General features: G+C 28.6%; 2 protein-coding genes across 2 annotated transcripts in view; both read right to left on the bottom strand.

The window, feature by feature from the left end:
* Window positions 1-1,163: 1,163 nt before the first annotated feature.
* LOC111635684 (osteoclast-stimulating factor 1-like) lies at window positions 1,164-11,219 on the bottom strand. The gene is made up of 4 exons (XM_023380721.1): window positions 11,122-11,219; window positions 10,803-10,928; window positions 1,586-1,699; window positions 1,164-1,312 (listed from the first exon to the last, which is right to left on the bottom strand). Exons 2-4 carry the CDS (start codon window positions 10,851-10,853, stop codon window positions 1,190-1,192), a joined length of 288 nt encoding a protein of 95 aa, XP_023236489.1. The 5' UTR covers window positions 10,854-10,928; window positions 11,122-11,219; the 3' UTR covers window positions 1,164-1,189.
* LOC111635690 (death-associated protein kinase 2-like) overlaps window positions 10,961-22,915 on the bottom strand; it is a 100,401-nt gene continuing 88,446 nt past the window's right edge. The window contains exons 10-12 of the mRNA XM_023380728.1: window positions 11,643-11,756; window positions 11,122-11,211; window positions 10,961-10,972 (exon numbers count right to left, since the gene is read on the bottom strand). Coding sequence (XP_023236496.1) covers window positions 10,961-10,972; window positions 11,122-11,211; window positions 11,643-11,756 — 216 coding nt within the window. The remainder of the gene's footprint in view (window positions 10,973-11,121; window positions 11,212-11,642; window positions 11,757-22,915) is intronic.

Here is a 22,915-nt window from a genome sequence, read left to right as displayed (position 1 = left end):
GTACAAAACAGAAAACAGTTTCTTCACTGAATGCATTTATTAATGAAACTTTAGTGTAAAAAATATTTTTTAAAGCATCAGAATTTTAAACTTTCAATTTGCATATTGAACTTATTCTACATTTGTACAGTAAGACCCCGCTTCACGCTGATTCAATATAACGCAGTCTGCTTGACGCGTAAAAAACTCTCAAAATTTATGCTGATTCAAATTAACACAGTATTTCATTGATCTATTTATAATATGATTATTCCTAAACACGAACCAATCAGCAAAGGTGGCAATTCGTCGTAATATAATATCANGAGCATCACATAAATTCGAATCATTATTCATGCTTTGTAACTGCTCTGATAATAATACAGACTTCCTGAAATAACATGCTCTGATGAGTACAAAAATAAAAAACAATAAATTGGCACATTCTGGAGCAAGCTTGAAGCTGGTATAAGTTGAAATTTATTGGTATTTTTACACACATTAAATTTTAAATTTTGACAATATAAGTGTTTTTCTGTAAAAGTTATTATGTAAAGTATCCATCATAAAAATTTACAGTATATTAATCAGCAATAAAATTTTTCGTTGCTAACTAAATTACTTTTACATTATCATTCTATTAATATAAGTAATAGCTTCAATTTTAACTTTTTAAAAAATATGATTAGGCAATTATAAGAATGACTTTTTTGTCATTTAGATTTTAATGAATATAAAGACATGAAAGATATTAATAATTATGTGTTATTAACGTTCATGTTAGATAAAATATAGCAACAAGGACATAGACAAAGTTTATATAAATCATATCCAAACAGAATTAAATCAACGCTTCAACTGGTTATCAATTATTCTGTATAAGTTCAAAGATTATTTTAATGTAGAACAAGATATATTCCTTCAAAAACAGCAGGTTAAAATAAAAAAAATTTCATAATTAAAAACTTCAAAAATAAAATAATTGATTAAAATTTCACATAAAATTCTTCATTTTGCTAAAAAGGCTTGAGAATGACATCAAGAATGCTAAAAGTATTTTATGATTTAAGTATTTTGTAATTTTCATTTTATAGACTATTATATTATTTTGTATACTGGATTAAAATCAATATATAAATCTTTTTGCATATATTGAGAAAATTTAGAGATATTTTCTTCTTTATTTAATAAGTTTTATTAATTTAAAAAGTTAACTTAAAAAGTTTGAACTTACACTATCTACTCTAAAGATATCAGCTCCTTTGGAATGCAGGAACCTAAGTATTTCTAGCTGACCCAATCCAGAAGCAATATGAACTGCTGTCTCTCCATGCTAAAAGAAATTAAATTAAATGTAAACTTTAGATATTTATTTGTTAAGTTATACATTTTGTACGTTTAAAATTCTTAACAGAAATGTAACAAAACAATAATTCATCATAATATATCATAAACAACATAAAAATATATAAATTACTTCAATTAAGTTTATAACTTATAAATAAAAAATTTTGTCTTTAATAGAAATAAAAAAGTTATTTTTCCTATATAAGAAAATTAAAATATTTTATTTCCAATATTTATAAATAAATTAATTAAAACTTACCCTATTACATTGATTAACATCAATATTAGACATAGAAAACAATTCTTCCAATCCAGCCAGATTTCCCTCTTCCACAGCACAAAATAACGCTGCCACAACAAAATTTTCATCTTGCTGTTAAGAAAAAAAAAAATAGTGTTTAATAATAAGCCGAATTAATAAAAATATCTAAAAATATATACATATATCTTAATTAAAAAACGAACAGTCCTATATTCAATGTATTCAATCAATATGTCATCCCTACAAAAATAAAAATCAATTTAAAGTCATCATCATCAATTTCTAACAAAATTAATCATAACAACAACATTAAATTCATACAATGAATCCCGAAAATAATACCTTAATGTCTAAAAACTCATCCATCGCACTTCTGAAACCACGCATCATCCGAAACGGACGAAGTCCAGTATTAGTCATGGGTTTTTCTATATCGAGCATATACATTTTTTTATTTCGTATCATCACTTTCAATATCTGTTGCTAACTCAATTTAAAGAGCATTATCTACTGACATCGAACACATCCCGAAATATACAATTGTTACAAAGAAATCCATGCAGCAAAGACTTTACGTACGTCAATTAACGTGCAACATCAGCCATTGGTTGTCGCTAGACCGTTAAGATTTATTATTGCAATTTTGATACGCCATGTCAACGAATATGACTTTTTTTTTCATTCTATTCACACACACACAAGGACAAAGTTAGTCGTAGGTTAGACACGAAACGAATCCGAGTTTGTAACTCGAGTAAAGGATCGGACGAAAGCGGAAGCACGAGTTCAACGACCCTATCAATATATTTATAGATAATACAGACGGATAAATATGAGATTATCTGTTTGTTTTCGTGATTTAAAAACATGTAACTTCGATCATTTAGAGAAGAAACAATTTTAAACTTTTAATACCATTCGAGTGAAATAACATCAAAATTTTCATTGAATAATCTAGTTCAGAACGGCAAATTCACAATAAAAAGACACACAAAAAAAAGTGTAACGTTTACATTTGCGACCTTATTTCCACCAGACAGAAATGATCTTTGACTTAGAGAGGTGACAGCTAAATAAAAACATATATCGGAAAAAAAAACAACAACGGATGACCGAATAATCAGTTCAACGACGGGATGTACATCAAGAAAGTTTTGATTCTGCGCATTCTCCAGAAATAGGTCAGGATCGAATCGAAAAAACAAAATAAATTCTAAACGTAAGGATTAACCTCGATGCAAGATGACTATACAAAGAGATATCCGGACTTTAACTAGTATTTAAAACAATAGAAAAGGAGAAGTAGAACAGATTAAAATCTACATTTGAAATGTATCTTACAAGTCTTATTCTCTCAAAATCGTACTTCAATTAAAGTATTATAATGATTTGTGTGTCTCTTGGAGCATCACATAAATTCGAATCATTATTCATGCTTTGTAACTGCTCTGATAATAATACAGACTTCCTGAAATAACATGCTCTGATGAGTACAAAAATAAAAAACAATAAATTGGCACATTCTGGAGCAAGCTTGAAGCTGGTATAAGTTGAAATTTATTGGTATTTTTACACACATTAAATTTTAAATTTTGACAATATAAGTGTTTTTCTGTAAAAGTTATTATGTAAAGTATCCATCATAAAAATTTACAGTATATTAATCAGCAATAAAATTTTTCGTTGCTAACTAAATTACTTTTACATTATCATTCTATTAATATAAGTAATAGCTTCAATTTTAACTTTTTAAAAAATATGATTAGGCAATTATAAGAATGACTTTTTTGTCATTTAGATTTTAATGAATATAAAGACATGAAAGATATTAATAATTATGTGTTATTAACGTTCATGTTAGATAAAATATAGCAACAAGGACATAGACAAAGTTTATATAAATCATATCCAAACAGAATTAAATCAACGCTTCAACTGGTTATCAATTATTCTGTATAAGTTCAAAGATTATTTTAATGTAGAACAAGATATATTCCTTCAAAAACAGCAGGTTAAAATAAAAAAACATTTCATAATTAAAAACTTCAAAAATAANAAACAAGAATACTAAAGTATTTGTTATTTTGATGTTTTTAGATTACGATTATAGAATTAATGGAAAATGAAATGTTTATTCTTCTCTTCTTTTTAACACAAAAATTTGTTTTATTTATAATTTAAATTCAATTACTTAATAAAAATAGCTATTTACAAACTTAACTTCTGCATTGTATATTTTGAATTAAATTTATTAATATTAAATTCTTTTCTTTATCCATTAGATTTTCTGAACTTGATAAATGAAAAGAAATTATGCTAATTAAAAACAAGAATTAGATGTTTTAAGCCAGAATTTCCAAAACGATTTAACACTTGTAACATATATTTTTCATCACTTGTTTAAAGAAATGCATTTTTGAATTTACAATACACACATGCACACTAAGTATAATAAACAAATATATTTTCTTTAAAATGAAAAAAAATATAAAGACTATTGTAATGTTTCAAGACTGAATGTATAACGTTTAAATATAGATTATTTTAAATAAGTTCAAAAAATATGTTAGTAGTAGCAAACGACGTGTTTAAATTATTGAGTATTTTTCATATCATCAATAGTTTTTTGATGTTTATAATACAATATAGATTCATAGAATCTAAAAAACCTTGGAAATCTACATTAAGTTATATTGTTTATGATAATTTATTTCCTGTCCTCTTTTCACTGATATTTCAACATTTTATAGCAAAATGTTTTTTAAATATTTTTATGATGATAANTGACTAATAAACTTGTGAATAATTTTTTCCTCTCTGTCTGCTTCCAATAAATAATCTGAAAATTCTCACATTTACAAAGTCTTCTACATAATTATCAATAATTCCAGATACCATATAAATTTAAATTTCAAAATATTCTCTAAAATACAGTATATATATATAAAAATTCTGACAAGTAAGTGTCCCACCTCTAACTGCTTTCAGCAGTCAGACCTCAGTATTTTGCATTGTAAAGTGATGCAAAGTGTTGAGAAACAATACAGATATGTGAGCACCACTTTATGACTCATCTGAGATGCAATGTATAATTTTTTAAATTAAAAATATAATAAAGAAAAATTTATTTAATTATTATTTATAGTTATTTATTAATAATTAATACACATATAATATTCTGCTGTCTCTTCTGACACTTTAACTTATGTTTGTATATACATATATATATATATATATATGTGTGTGTGTGTGTTTCTTCTCCCTCAAGAAATGAAAATCAGCTCAACTACTTATGTGACACTAATAAATCTCAGACTTGGACATTTTCTAGAAAACCAGCAGGTATAGCGAAACTACATGGACAAGATTTATCACCTTTTTACTGAGAAAAGACTATAGATACAAGAAAAATGGGACATCCATTTCCAAGGTATTCCCTGGTTATAGTTTCAAGAGTCTACCAGAAGTATCAGAATTATGGACAGACTGGGTCAGATGTCAACATTGCAGACACAAACAAGTAGCCAAAGATTAAGATTACAGGCTTGTAACCACTGAATACAAGACAACATTGAGGCAAATTACATTTCATTTTAATGCCAATGCCTGTATATCCATTACCCAGTAGACTGTCCAGAATGGAGAATATAATGAACACTCCATTCCATTGGTTTCTGTACTCATTAAGCCACATGTAAATCATTGCTTATGCTCAAGCATTAAGCAATGTACAGTACCTTATCTGAGCCAAATAGCAACAACATTAAATGATGGACAACCAGTCCTAACAAAGGGAAAAACATTATGCTAGCAACAGGGTTCTTCAAAGGTCTGGACTCTGTTGCTAAAGTCCATTTTTTTAAAGTAAATTTCTTTAAAGGGATATATCACTAGTGTGAGAATATGAGAAAATTTCCTCCAAACAAGAAGATAGGCAGGTCAGATCCAGTTGGATCATTGGGACAAGGCAAGTGAGGAAATGTGGTTAGAAGAGGAAGCAAATGGCTATGGAATTTCTCAAGCCAGCAAATAGTCAAACTAATGGTGATTGGACCATTACTTCAAGTGGAGTCTGTCTTCGCAGATTCCTATTACACAATCATCATTGCCAACCATCTCCACCCCATTGTGCTTCATCTACTTTCTGATGATCAGTTGTTTCAGTAGGACAATGGCACACGACATATTGCCTAAGTGATATGAGACTGATTTAAGAGGCATTCCAAAGATTTCCTGGTGCTTCCTTGATCCCCATGTTCACTGGACTTGAACTCAAACAAGCACCTTTGGAACACTGTGCAGACTACTCTGACTTGAAATCACTTCTAGCCAACATTTTGGACAGAGGTGACGTGAACTGGCATCTTAGGTGCCTGAATGACTATATCCATAGTCAACAAGGTACTGGAATTTATGTATCACTTGTTGTATAGTTGCTTTTATTAGGTTAAAAGGAGGAGCTAGACATTATTAGTCTGCTGTCTCTTGTTTTTTAGTACTTCATTTTATTAACTAAATAATTAAAAATGTTATTTTAAAAATCTAAACAATAACTGATGATAATACAAATTGAAAATAGTGTCATTTAATAATGAAGAGCAAATTACAAAAAAAAAAAATCAAAAAATAATAACTCTTCAGTTAATTGTCAAGTGGACATCATGATAATCTAGGAGATGTTGAGAAATTGTGATATCTTATAAGACCTAAAATATATGTTGTTTTTAAATTTCCTCTTTTGAATGTACTGTTTCATTTTTCTGAGAAGACTGTTCTACTCAACATTTCACGTCAGTTAGACAGTAAGATAAATATAGCTTTATTACTTAGATGAAATTTCTTGGTTTGTCATTTGCCATTCAGAATATTAAAAATAATATTCAACATTTACCTCCTGAAATTCTTAAATTCACTATAATTATAATAAAATTTCATATTGATAAGAAACAATTAAAACCTGACTGTTTATGTAGAATTCCTTTAACAACTTTTTAAATGAAACTTTGACAGTTTTGATTATAATATATAAATAGAATTTATTTAATAAAAATTAAGTGTTCAAGACTAATTTTGCTAAAGCTTCACTCTATAGCATATTATTAAAAGATGCTATTGAGTCAAATAAGAATCTTTGCATGTTTAATTACAGAAATTGGAAAGGAAAATATAAATGCTGAAATACATTTTCTAATAACATGTTCACTTATGTGAATGTATAAATGTATAGCCATTTACTGTATCAACATCATGCAATTTCAATTTTTTGATACTAAATATTCAAATCATTTCCTTGAACAGAATGGATACTGTACTAAGATACACAATATGGAATACCTATAAAAAGTTTAATATTTTATAATTGCATAAGAGCAGTATCCTTTCAAACAAATAATAAAAAATAGATAAAATACTTATTGATATAACTTATGCCTAAACATTTTAAGGTTATCATTATGTAGAAACTAAGGATAATAGCTTGCTAATTTCATAATTTATATCATTCAAAAACAATTATGAAGCATTTATAATTGCAGAGTGAAATATCATCCTAAATATATAAAAATGATTGCAAAATTTTGTTTGAGATGTAATTAAAAGTTTTATACGAAACCTGCATTTAAATGAAATTTTTAATTTATTTACTCATGCATGAAAATAAAAAAATTGTCCAAGAAGTGTTTCCCTCTAGTGAGAAAATTATTGTTACTCTCTTTATTATAAGAATTTTCAATTTAATTAAGTTTTAAATTAATAATTTGATCAAAGTATTATTCTTTAATAACTACCACACACGTGTGTTAGTGATCTATTTTTTTAAGTTGATATAAGTTAACTAATTTAAGTAAGGAATTACATATACAAAATTAAATTGTAAACAATGAAAGTAATGAATTTTTAGCTTGTTGAATGCTGTTCTAAAGTTAAAACTCAATAATATGAATTAATATTAAACAAAGATTATTCCTTGATATTTGTATAAATTAAAAATATTTAATGTTATACGAATAGATAGATTTAATCAATTTGGAAATATGTACAAAACAGAAAACAGTTTCTTCACTGAATGCATTTATTAATGAAACTTTAGTGTAAAAAATATTTTTTAAAGCATCAGAATTTTAAACTTTCAATTTGCATATTGAACTTATTCTACATTTGTACAGTAAGACCCCGCTTCACGCTGATTCAATATAACGCAGTCTGCTTGACGCGTAAAAAACTCTCAAAATTTATGCTGATTCAAATTAACACAGTATTTCATTGATCTATTTATAATATGATTATTCCTAAACACGAACCAATCAGCAAAGGTGGCAATTCGTTGTAATATAATATCATGGATGCTATAAAAAATATCAATTTTGTTTGGCAAGAATTAACTGATAAATGCATGAACAGAGTGTGGGGAGTAGTTATAGATGAAAGTATCCAAGAATTCTCATCAAGAATAGTCTATCGCTGTATCATTAGGTTGACAAAATTGTCAACTTAATCAATACAGGAGATGTAGATGAGCAGAATATTGGGGTTACTGCAGGTTTCTGGTAAGAGCCTTACCAATGACAACCTTCACGAACTGGCAGAACAAGGAATTCATTAGAACTGGAAAATAGAGATTCTGAAGACAAAGAACCCAAAAAACTTCTCTACAGTTTTCCTTAGTAAACGTTTGGTAATGATAACCGAAATTGTTGATCAAATTGTAGAGAATGATCCAGATTTTGATAGGAGTACCAAAGCGACATGAAGCATTTTGGACGCAATCTTCTGCTACTGACATTTGCTTAAGGAAAGAAAAGAAGGGAACCAATGAAATTACATGACTTCATCACAAAAAACAAGAATTTCAGAAGAGCCAGGACCTTCGTCATAAAAAATTAACTTTACATTTCTGTGCACATATGTTTGTATGTTATTTAACATATATTATTATGCAAAAATTTACATAAAAATAATTTAAAATTATAGTAAAAAATGTTTATTTTTTGGTTGCGTGTTCTCCTATCCCTATTTACTCTTAGTTAAAATGGTCTCGTTTAACGCTGTTTTGCTTAGGGCTTTGTCGTCTAGGAATGCATCCCCCCGCATTAAGCAGGGTCTTACTGTACTACATTCTGACATAATAATTAATATTACTTTTTTATGTATGTTACAAACGATAAGTAAATAATCTTAAATAAGTAAACTTATTAAATATTAATACCAAATTTGATCTCTGAAAATAACAAATTAGAATAAAGTTTTAACACTAACATATAAGCAACGTATTAAAAACAGGAATAAAATTATAGAGACAAGTACACACAAATACATTAACCAACCTTATTTTTGAGGGCAGTGTGAGCACCAAATTTGCACAGAGCATGCACAATCTTCGGAAATCCATGCCAGACTGCTATATGTAGAGCCGTTTCACCATGCTAACAAATTGGCAATTACATAAAACAATGTGCAAAACAAAACTAAAGTGCAATTTTTTCCTACACTATTATTAAATTTTTAACATGCAAAATAAACTAAAAATAACAACAAAATAATAATTGTTAAAAATAATATTAATCTGCTTTCTAATTTTAAACTGTTCTTATTTTAAAATATTTAATTTAAACAATAAAATCACATTTTTAACAAGCAAACAAACAATGTTCACAAAAGCACAACATCAATTTATATCAAAATTCTAACACATTGCAAAATTATTTAAAATTAAAAATTGATTTCAAGAATCAGTAATTTGTAAAAAACATTTTAATACCATGTAAAAATTTTGAAACTATATTCAATTCTTCTAAATTATATGAAGTTTATTTAGCAATTAATAAAAACTGTATTTTGAAAATTCAAAAACTAAAAATATTCAGGTTTTTCATCAATTTTCTATATACACTGGACGACAAAAAAAATAACGCACCATGAAGGACTTGTTAGATCTGAATAAAAATTGATATGTTGCATCATCTTAGCTAGATATGTAAATGATTAGCTTTTGAGAGTAGGTTCTTATGTTATATCGCCACCAGAGGGGAAAAAATGTTTCCGCTGCCTGGTATAAAGGTGCACGCTGTGACGACTTGTGCATATGTTCTGCACTTTTATTCATGGTTTTGACTTCATTGAGTGACAGACATGCCTCTACGACGCATTCGACAGCCTTACACTCAGTTAAGTGAGTTTAAGAGAGGTCGCATTGTTGGATTGAGAGGAAGATGGTCATACTGCCGGATTGGCCGCCATCTGAACCGTTCTGATAGAACTGTTAGGATGTGTTATGAGCAGTGGGTAAGTAGGGGTACACACGNACTTTCGGTAATCCGGACACTTTTGGTAATCCGACACCCCTTTGGTCTCATACCTGTCGGATTATCAAGGGACAGCTGTATTCAAAGATCTCCTTCTCCTCCTTCTCGCTTCTTCATATTGCGGGAAAAGTACTTTAAAAACATAACAATTATACGAGATATGTTGTTATCGTATGGACTGCCGACATTAACAGTCAACGACATGTGGGAGCGGTTCAGTCAGAGATCGATGCCTCCTTTACAAACAACGCAACCCGTTTATCACACAATTAACTTATAATAAAAGTATTGTTGTCACAAAGAGTTGCAGTCCTTGTATATTTTGGCGCACAGTCTTCGAAAGAAGAAGAGGAAATCCGGCGACGAAGGTGGTTTCCTATCGCTGACCGGATGTTGCATTCTAAGAAAACTTCTCGAACAGGAAACGTTCTCTCAATGAAGGTCTATAACTTTCGGAGGATACATCTGCAAAGGACAAAGATGAACCTAGCGGAAAACACCTTAGCGAGGGACATAGCCACGCGGGACGCCACGGCAAAGAGCCGAGTTTCCTTGTTGCCTTGTTGCCTCACTTATCACATTACCACTTGAAACACTACAAAATAAGGATAACTTAGTATTTTAATTTATAAAAAAAATATTTAACAGTACTAATGTGTTTATATAGCTGAATAATCATTAATTCTTGCAAATAATAGTCAGAAAATTAAACTTTGATTTTTAGTTTTTGACCAAGATTTTTAATTTCTTAATTAAAATGAAATTAAAACAAATGAGAAGTCCTGATTTTCAATAAATTCATTCAAACTTTTGGTTTTAAAAAGTTACAAAATATAATTAAAAAAGATATTTCACATTCTTATAGAAGGATAAGAAGGGATATGAAATTTGTTATGTTTTATAGTAATAATTACCTCCTTGTTTATGAATGGCATATCTCGGATGCCAGAATGATATTCTATCATGTTAACGCTGCTCTGACTGCGTAACTTGGCACTACGTGACAATTTGTTACATAAAGTTATAACCAGCAAAGAATGCTAAAAAAAAAATTGAATAATATGTTCAATTATTATCCATATATCTACAATAAATTCTAGTAAATATTAGTAATTAAAATTTTTAAAATTGACAGATAAAATAAATGCAATGCATTGAATTTTTCTTGAAAACAATTCAAGCATTAAACATTAAAAAAACATAATAATTTATTTAAAGAATAAAATTAAGTACCTTCCATCTCTGTCTAGCTAAATATGTCTTAAAATTATCAATATTTATTTCATTCTTCTTTCGGACAACCACTTCAGTAAAATCTCGAGGCTAAAAATAATTTATAAAAAAAAAAAAACAACAATGATAATCATTAACCATTGTAAAATTTATTCTATCTAAATTAACTTTGTTTCAATTATTTATAAGCCATCCAAATATAATCCTTTTGTTACTAATGAATGAATAAAATCTATTATTAATGTTCATATAATACCTTTGTCTGAAATTAATATTGCCACATCCATTAATTTATCCATTATTTATTTAGACAGAAAAAATACTAATCTATATAATGACGTATTAATGATAATCAACCTACTTTTAGGTAAGAGACCCGATATATAAATTACTTCAATTAAGTTTATAACTTATAAATAAAAAATTTTGTCTTTAATAGAAATAAAAAAGTTATTTTTCCTATATAAGAAAATTAAAATATTTTATTTCCAATATTTATAAATAAATTAATTAAAACTTACCCTATTACATTGATTAACATCAATATTAGACATAGAAAACAATTCTTCCAATCCAGCCAGATTTCCCTCTTCCACAGCACAAAATAACGCTGCCACAACAAAATTTTCATCTTGCTGTTAAGAAAAAAAAAAATAGTGTTTAATAATAAGCCGAATTAATAAAAATATCTAAAAATATATACATATATCTTAATTAAAAAACGAACAGTCCTATATTCAATGTATTCAATCAATATGTCATCCCTACAAAAATAAAAATCAATTTAAAGTCATCATCATCAATTTCTAACAAAATTAATCATAACAACAACATTAAATTCATACAATGAATCCCGAAAATAATACCTTAATGTCTAAAAACTCATCCATCGCACTTCTGAAACCACGCATCATCCGAAACGGACGAAGTCCAGTATTAGTCATGGGTTTTTCTATATCGAGCATATACATTTTTTTATTTCGTATCATCACTTTCAATATCTGTTGCTAACTCAATTTAAAGAGCATTATCTACTGACATCGAACACATCCCGAAATATACAATTGTTACAAAGAAATCCATGCAGCAAAGACTTTACGTACGTCAATTAACGTGCAACATCAGCCATTGGTTGTCGCTAGACCGTTAAGATTTATTATTGCAATTTTGATACGCCATGTCAACGAATATGACTTTTTTTTTCATTCTATTCACACACACACAAGGACAAAGTTAGTCGTAGGTTAGACACGAAACGAATCCGAGTTTGTAACTCGAGTAAAGGATCGGACGAAAGCGGAAGCACGAGTTCAACGACCCTATCAATATATTTATAGATAATACAGACGGATAAATATGAGATTATCTGTTTGTCTTCGTGATTTAAAAACATGTAACTTCGATCATTTAGAGAAGAAACAATTTTAAACTTTTAATACCATTCGAGTGAAATAACATCAAAATTTTCATTGAATAATCTAGTTCAGAACGGCAAATTCACAATAAAAAGACACACAAAAAAAAGTGTAACGTTTACATTTGCGACCTTATTTCCACCAGACAGAAATGATCTTTGACTTAGAGAGGTGACAGCTAAATAAAAACATATATCGGAAAAAAAACAACAACGGATGACCGAATAATCAGTTCAACGACGGGATGTACATCAAGAAAGTTTTGATTCTGCGCATTCTCCAGAAATAGGTCAGGATCGAATCGAAAAAGCAAAATAAATTCTAAACGTAAGGATTAACCTCGATGCAAGATGACTATACAAAGAGATATCCGGACTTTAACTAGTATTTAAAACAATAGAAAAGGAGAAGTAGAACAGATTAAAATCTACATTTGAAATGTATCTTACAAGTCTTATTCTCTCAAAATCGTACTTCAATTAAACACGATAAAGACAGGAAACGTACTGCGTGTACCGAGTGTAATAAACCGACTTAATAATACCACCCACTGCCAAACTTGTGTTATAACTACTCGTTTACTTGTGACGCAACACTGCGTATACCACCCTTCGAGTGTCGCAACTGTGCGAAGGTCTTAACATTTGAATTTGGCTAGACAATCTTGATCGAGTGCGACAACCCTGAGGTACGACCCAACTGTCATATCGTGCATCTCTAACTGTATGGAAGGGAAGTGGTGGATGATGTCATTACAGTGAATAAAGCGTGGAATATCGCATCCTGTCAGTCGTCCGATGAAAGGAAAAACAATTCTTCTCGACATAAAACCAAAAGGTCGTGAGAAATGCTAAACTCTATAACCCACTACTCTCGTGTTCCGAATTATTTTTGAAGTATTGCGGGTGATTATTATCGAGATCAACGGCCGAGAAACTATCTTAATAAGGTTACTTTACTAAACGCCGTTTAATGATCCGCATCGTCAATAATTGCCACTTCCGAACGGAAAATGATAAAATAAATACATCTACTGTGACCGAAATGGTCGAATATACTCATAAATCAATAGGACTATAAACGTGTAAGAGGATGAAATTTCGTCGAACAGGAAATCTGTTTTGGTCAACGAAGTGTGGGAGACAACAACTAAGAACTTTCACATTCGATAGAGGTCGATGTTCGTTAAGTTCTATTGAGTTAGGAAGCGTAATCCCGCTTAAACGCCTGGAATTCGATGGTTTAATTGACCCTTTAATCCTGGACAATCCGAGTTTACCGCGTTTAACAAGCACTTTAATAAATCGAAGAACTGCAGATGAATCGGTTTTGGTTTGTCGCTGTATCGTGAAAAATCTACAAAGCAAGCATGCTTAACATTTCGATATAATAAGTGGAGTGTATTTTTTCTTCATGAGTGAAACGAACAAGGTCAGCATTAACCATAAAAATCGAAAATTAATTAAGATAAAAATGCCTTCAACGATTAAAAACAATGCAGCAAAGTGTTTTTCATCCTCAGCTAAATTAAAAGCGAAACGGGAAAAAAACGCACAATAAACTATCAACAAAGTGGGGGTTTACCTCGTACTTCGTGGTGTAGCAACCTACTTTTAGGTAAGAGACCCGATGGAAGAGAAGAATATATAAACAAATATGAATAAAAATAAGTATGATATTTAATCAATCCTAATCTGTTCGCTGCACCTCTAGCATTCCGTTTTGTACACGCAAAACGGAAATAGGAGGGTGAACACAAGATGAAATCATCATTTTGTTTTGAAACGATACTAAGCAATTACGGATAATATAACAATGATTGCTGTGTAATTTTTCGTCAGCAATAATCTAGAGGAAATCTGCTACAACAAATTCTGATGGTGAATGTCGTTACACTGTTTAGAAACTGCATAAAAAAAAGGAAAAGAAAAATTTATCTAAGCAAGGTATTTTAATATATATTCAGGAATTTGATAATTCATTCTAGATGGCATAAATCATGAAAATTTGTATCGACTAATAAAAAATTCTTTTTAAACATTAGGGAAATACGAAAAAAAAACTTCCGGATTGACGTAACAAACTCTTTGAACCATATAAATATTTCACAATACTAATTAAAAAGTTCTTCAGCTATTATTTTATTCTAAAATGAACTACGGGTTTCATTTACATTAGTGTTATAAAATTGCGCAATGAGAATATTTTTTTAAAAAAATATATCAAAATTTTTTCGCAATATTTCGTTAGTCACTAGCTAAGACATGACGTGGAATAATACGTCTATAAATAATATTCTCTGCCTTATTGCACCGTCTGAATGTAATTACACTAAATAATAGAATTATACCCCTTACTAAAAATTATATACAAGACTTACCAGGGTTGACACGACCACGAAATTTTCATCTTCGTTAGCATCGTTATCGAAATAAACCGTCCCTTTGTCGAGATCGCACGATCCTTCCATAATATATATAAAACTACCTATCACAGGATGGGAAGTAAAATACACAGGCACCGTCGTACATACTCATGACGAAGAGGGAGACACAAACAAACTACAAGCAGCTAGAACGCTCAGCCAGGAAGTAGTGACTGGTGCAGTACAACTAGTCCGACCGGATTTTGTCCCACTTCAGGTATTTCGTATAGGTATGCGGCCTATTCCATTTGTCTGACGTACAAGGGAGAGAGAGAGAGAGTGAGCGAGTATATTCGTGGTCAGTACAGCATCCGGTTGAAATTATATACAAAAATTTCACTGCTGTCTAGTCATATGCTGACCACGTGTGCTGGTGTCGAGATCGACTTACGTTTTGGAACTGTGCCATTTCGTTTTATTCGGCGAAGGCAACACATCCAAGATTTTGCCGCATAAAACAGGAAAAAAAATAGCAACAACAACAACAATAATAAAAAAAGCCGTGAATTTTTTTTTAAATTTAAATCTAGATTATATAGATAAACCAAACACATTTCACGCACGGCCGAATGCAATATCTGGCAAACCAATTAGTATGCAATCAAGAATGGCATTCGAAGTAGCATTCTACCTCTACCGTTACGAAATAACTGTGTCATCAACTAGGTTTTTAAATATATCTTTCGGGAAAAAAAATCTGACCTCGATATTAAAAAAAATTATACATACTAGCATGTCAATTTTATAACGTTATTGTAGGTTGTCAGATTATCAACAATATACCCAGTGTAGGATTATATCCGGATATAAGACTTATTGATACTTCCATTAATCTTTCTTATTTATAATATGCTACTAGGTTAAACGCGACTGAACAGGATGATGATAATGATGCGCATCTGGGAAGATGTTCTCGGTAATTTTCTATTATAAGACTGACTTTGACCCGGTTACGGCGATAACGTACGTGTAATAATCATAAGATAATCCAAATGATTATGCACAATTATCAAAATTGCTATTCTTAGAAAGCATTTAGTTACATACTATACATGCATATCTGTTAACCCAATCAGATGGAGTGGATATCATAATATTTAATAANGAGTGGCAATTTCTCTGTTAGAATTGCATGCATATTTTAATTTATTTATTAGTAAATGAATACATACATAATTTTTAAAATTTATTATTACAAATGTTTTTAAAAAATTCTATGTCTCCTTAAAAACATATTTATACTTATCTAGACAAATGGTAATACCAAAATTTTTCTAACTAGACGATAACAACTGTAGTTATAATGATGGAAATATAGCTGACAATGATGAGAAAATTGATGAAATTATAGATCAAAATGATGACAGTGATAGTTCAGAAACATTTATTTATTATTTCCTTTTCAAAAGATAAAATAAAATGTTGGCATTTGGTATTTCAAAATGCACCAAACAGAATTGCTATGTCAAAATATTATAATAGTAGTATGCCAACAGTCAACAGAACATGTGAATAATTTTTAATTGTGAGATATATATATAATTGATAGAAAATGTATAAATATATATATTTTCTAAGAAACTGAAAAATATCAGTGTGACAAAATTGAAAAAATTATAACTTTCTTCTTCAAACCCATATCGTTACTCATATATAAAATCTTCACATCTTGGTTTTGAAACTGTGTAGTGTATAATGAAGAAGAACATTATAAATTATGTATAGAGAAAATACGAAAATATTGTTCTTTTTTAAGTCATGTGAAAGTTGTGATCATTTACTAGAAATTCAGAAAATATTCATATATTTCATTGAGTTTTTATGTATCTGAAGATAAACTGAATTATGCTCAAAAAGCATTCAAATATTTTTAAATTTAAAAGCCCTTATAGTCAATTAGTAATTTTATATATAAGATTGAAAAAATTATCAAATTGTAATTCTTGTGTGTGTTCATAAATCAAAAAATGAAGATTACAAAGAAAAGTTATTAAATATATTCAACTTAGAAAATTATAATGATCATTATCTTTACTTTTCTGTAAAACTTTGTTTTTCAATTTCACAATGTAAAAACAGACAAGTGATGATAACATACAACAAATTACATTGGAAAATACTTTGAATTGTGTAATAGTTATCCAAGAGATGTTGACACATTTGTAAAAATGCTACTATTTTTTATATTGTTTTTCTCTCATCAGCATAATATTTATAGCAGCATTTTTTCTTATACAGCTACAAAGTTTCATCTTCACAGGAAGACATAGTAGTTGAGTTGCCATAAGTCCTGATTAGAAAATTTGTCTCCAGTATATCCCAATTTGTCCATTTCTACCCAAAACTATTCCAAATTTGTACTAAAAATAGTCAAATACTTTTATATATTTGACTATTTTTAGTACAAATTGGAAGATGTCTATGGGTGTCATGTGCATACACAATCTGTCCTCATGTATGGCACATACATTGTGTTTTGTCAACTCTGTGTAATGTTGAGCAGTGGTTTCAAAACTACTGATGGTCAATGAATTGATGGTTTCGTGCAATCATTAACAATGGATCGATGGTTATGTCCGGCCATACTTTTTTTACTCTTTGTCCTGTAGGCACTAAAAGGATTTTTATTTTTAATCATGTCAATCATGGGTTCAACCATGTCTACAATGGGAGTATCTAGATTTTCTAACAAAACTTAGTTGAAATATGTAACAATTGGCTCAACAAATAATAAAAAAAACAATGTTTGATAATTGATAAAATTAGTTTAATTAGAATTATTCACTTACTTTCCAGAACAGCTACTGATTATCTAACACTGGGCCAAATTTTTACCATAATAATAATAATATTTCATTTACGATATTCCTACTTTTGGTTTTAAACTTATAGAAACTCTACATAGCAGCATTTTCTTTTTTTCAATGAAAATAAATATTAAGGATAATGAACAATTTTTCACTTTTCAAAAACAATATACTTTTAAACATTAACTTCCTTTATAACCAGATAAATATTTTAAAAATCTGAATAGAGTTTGAAATTACAACTTGCTATGTAGGCAAGATAATCATTTTCACTGGCAAGGAAACATTTGGTACTATAGAAATAAATTTAAGTTACTTGTTATTCTAATGTTAATAAAAAATAAAAATGCAATAAATTTTAGATTATAATTAGATAAAAAAGTATAAGTAATAGGTAGTAAAAGTAGATAAATAATATAAGTAACACAACAATTTTATAAGTCTATTGCTAAAAAATTAATTTATTACAGTATAACTCTATTTCTTTTCAATTGTTATAAGTTAAAATTAATAAAAACTAAACTGCTTTAATGCAGATAAAATTCAACCAAAAGAAATTTAAAATATTCATTAATGAAGTTTTCTTTGTTTTTATTATTGTGTAAGTGGAGTTATTTGATTAGAAAAAAAAAAAATGCACTTGCATTTAGGATAGCAAAACACAAGAACAGAAATAAAATTATCTTTGCAACTAAAACTAAAAATATAGAATAGTCAATTGTATTTGCATTCCAGAAAGACTGCATATTAGCATCAATTTTATTGTTCTAAAGAAGCCTAAAGTCAGTCTGATCTTAGCACAATATACTCTTATCTAAGATAAACAATTTTAATGAAGCAAAAAGTTAAAAAGTCATTTATTTTCGTTAAAACACAAAAACACCAAACATTTTGATCAGACATTTGAAACACAGTCTTAAAAGATGAAAGTACCTATAACTGTCCTATACAAGAAAATGGTTTATGATTATCTTCTTTTACAGAAGAGAGTAAGTAGTACATTCAATGTGTTTGTTTTCATCTTAATGAAAATAATAATTCAACATTCACAATATGATGTTTTTTTGAATTCAACTGGAAGAATTTTTGGAAATGGCAGAAAAATGCTACATTTACATCTATAAAAACCCTAATATCCAAATTTTAAACAATGTAAAAATTTTAATTAAATAACTGATTTTTAATGCTTTATCAAGCCTCAAATACATAGTAAAATAATACAAGTCGATCCCCCTTATAACACTGTTGATTATTCGTTTTATATGAATTCCATGTTGTACAAGTCACTTAAATTTTACAAATATGTGAGCTGTTCACAGCCCAGCACATGTATTTGTAAAATCTAAGTGACTCATACAACATGGAATTCATATAAAACGGAATAATCAACAGTGTTATAGGGGGGTCAACTGTAAATACAAATTAAAGGAGTAAAAATGACACAGGATGAAGGATAACGAAGCCTTGTGTTTTCTTCCTATTGTAAAAATTTTTTATAAAGAATTTTCTTGTAAAATTTTAAATATAATTACTGTATCATCCTCTCTATATACTAGCTTTTACTAGTTTTATTAATGTTAATAATATTTCCTGTTTTTTGTTGTTGTTATTAATTCATAAATATTCACATCTAAAAAAGTTCATGTTTTGTAGAAAAGTAAAAATGATACCTTGTTTGAAACTAGGGTTACCAACTCTCCTGGATTTATTAGAAGACTTCTGGAATTTGAAAAAAATATCAAAATTACAGAAGTCATCTTAACCACTGCAGTATTTCCAACTTTTGGCAAAACTTTTTAAAATGAATTTGGATACCTTTTTCATTTAATGCCGCAGATTAATATATTCTATAATATTTTAATGTGTTAATGAAATTCTTTGTTGCATACAATAAAATCACCTCTATCATATATGCAATATGAGAAAAAACTTATCCAGCAAAACTGATCATATGTTTCAAAGAGGAAAAATTGGACATGTAGTATAATTGATAAAGATTAGGTAGTATACTTTTCATATTAAAAATATTAAATAATATTCATTTTTAATTAAATTACTACTAATAAATTCCATTAAAATATAAAATTTCAGTGTTTAAATTAATTGAAATTCTATTAATTAGATTTAACAAAGAACAAAAGTTTACATTTAACAGAAAAAAATCATTTACAATAAGATAAAGTTTCAAATAATTAGAATTTCATTATCTAAATTTTCAGTTGCTATGAAAGTGTATATGTTATTTAAAATAAATTGTGGTGCTTATAGCTATATGAAATTTTAATGGTTTCAATTATTAAAATCTGTCAAGAAACAATCTTAATACACAGTGTGTTTCAGACCACCCATGACTCATGTTTTTCTTGAAAACTGTTCATTGTAGAAGGCTGAAAAAACATTTTTATCACCAAAGCTAATGTGAAAAACTGATTGACAACAATGTTGCCAATTGGGACTCAGAAGAAACAGGACTAATTGGGTCAGGTTTTAAATTTGCATAACAGAACAGAAATTTTTAAGTTAATAAAATAATCAAAATATTGAATGAAATATTTTATGATTAGCTATAAATTAACATACAAGAACTACATATTATTTTTATCAATATTTTGTTGTATTTAATATCTATGTAGCAAAAATCCGTATTAATTTTCTATTCAAGATTCATTTATATTTAAAAAAACACATTATTTTAGTTACTTATTAAAAGGTTTATAAAGTTAAAAATAAAAACTATTTTCTGTTATGTAAATATACCTAGCAAGAACGATTACTTCATATGTCATGGTTTATTGTTTTTACTCACGAATAAATTCTATTGAATTAAATTCAAAATGCATGATTAACAATGGCTGAAAATTATGTAATCATTTTTATAATTTTATCAAAATTTAGACAAATAGTAGTAAACAAAGTACTTTAAACAAAAAGTTATCCATGAACACAAATCTCAGTTTGGATGTTTGAGTCATGTGATTTGAAAATGCTAAAATCATACATTTAATAGTTCATTGATTCAAAAACATTCTTTATCTAACATTTATGAAAGTATCTGATCACAAGTATTCGTTAAGCATTTTATGTAGATGGTAGTATTTAGGAAGGTGCTATATTCAGGTTTGACTGTACTGTACATAGCACATGTGTACATATCTAAATATACACGATACTTTTGAAAGGTCTTGCCAAACTTTAACAGCATTTTGTATGGGTTGTAAAAATGAAAAAATTCCATATAAATGTAAGTCCAAAAATGATTCCTTTCCAGAATACAGCAGTTTGAAAACTTCTCTGTACAGTCATCGCAGTTCACATGTATTGCTTTTAGCTTAGCTATACATTAAATGAATGTCTGCTATCTCTGAGTTAGCATAATGGTTCATCATATTAAAAAGCACAAAATGTCACTTAGAAACAGACATCAAACCATAATTTCCTATTAATTTGTATTATGTAAAAATTTTTAATTACAGCACATTTTAAAATTGCTATAACTTCAAAAGGAAGCTTTTTTAAACCTATATTTATATGGAATTTATTCATTTTTATGATTCATAGAAAATTTTTATGACTCATATGCTGTTAAAATTTGGCAAGACCTTTCAAAAACACCCTGTTCATATTAACATATTGAGATATTTGTATTAAAAAAAAATAACTAACACAAATTACATGAATAATAACTTTTAATTCTATTATGTTATTTGTATTAGATATATTAAATACATTTTTTTTATTAAAATATATTATAATAAATTTGATTATGGCAGTTATCTAAATCAGCATCAAACTTCAAGAGTTCAATTTTGAAACACACACACACACACACACANGCGTGTTCTCCTATCCCTATTTACTCTTAGTTAAAATGGTCTCGTTTAACGCTGTTTTGCTTAGGGCTTTGTCGTCTAGGAATGCATCCCCCCGCATTAAGCAGGGTCTTACTGTACTACATTCTGACATAATAATTAATATTACTTTTTTATGTATGTTACAAACGATAAGTAAATAATCTTAAATAAGTAAACTTATTAAATATTAATACCAAATTTGATCTCTGAAAATAACAAATTAGAATAAAGTTTTAACACTAACATATAAGCAACGTATTAAAAACAGGAATAAAATTATAGAGACAAGTACACACAAATACATTAACCAACCTTATTTTTGAGGGCAGTGTGAGCACCAAATTTGCACAGAGCATGCACAATCTTCGGAAATCCATGCCAGACTGCTATATGTAGAGCCGTTTCACCATGCTAACAAATTGGCAATTACATAAAACAATGTGCAAAACAAAACTAAAGTGCAATTTTTTCCTACACTATTATTAAATTTTTAACATGCAAAATAAATTAAAAATAACAACAAAATAATAATTGTTAAAAATAATATTAATCTGCTTTCTAATTTTAAACTGTTCTTATTTTAAAATATTTAATTTAAACAATAAAATCACATTTTTAACAAGCAAACAAACAATGTTCACAAAACCACAACATCAATTTATATCAAAATTCTAACACATTGCAAAATTATTTAAAATTAAAAATTGATTTCAAGAATCAGTAATTTGTAAAAAACATTTTAATACCATGTAAAAATTTTGAAACTATATTCAATTCTTCTAAATTATATGAAGTTTATTTAGCAATTAATAAAAACTGTATTTTGAAAATTCAAAAACTAAAAATATTCAGGTTTTTCATCAATTTTCTATATACACTGGACGACAAAAAAAATAACGCACCATGAAGGACTTGTTAGATCTGAATAAAAATTGATATGTTGCATCATCTTAGCTAGATATGTAAATGATTAGCTTTTGAGAGTAGGTTCTTATGTTATATCGCCACCAGAGGGGAAAAAATGTTTCCGCTGCCTGGTATAAAGGTGCACGCTGTGACGACTTGTGCATATGTTCTGCACTTTTATTCATGGTTTTGACTTCATTGAGTGACAGACATGCCTCTACGACGCATTCGACAGCCTTACACTCAGTTAAGTGAGTTTAAGAGAGGTCGCATTGTTGGATTGAGAGGAAGATGGTCATACTGCCGGATTGGCCGCCATCTGAACCGTTCTGATAGAACTGTTAGGATGTGTTATGAGCAGTGGGTAAGTAGGGGTACACACGAACGGCA

Source organism: Centruroides sculpturatus, unplaced genomic scaffold, assembly GCF_000671375.1.
Source record: "Centruroides sculpturatus isolate CEXI.00-Female unplaced genomic scaffold, Cexi_2.0 scaffold882, whole genome shotgun sequence".
Classification (NCBI taxonomy): domain Eukaryota; kingdom Metazoa; phylum Arthropoda; class Arachnida; order Scorpiones; family Buthidae; genus Centruroides; species Centruroides sculpturatus.
Note: the sequence above shows the minus strand (reverse complement) of the source record. Positions and strands in the feature narration are given on the sequence as shown.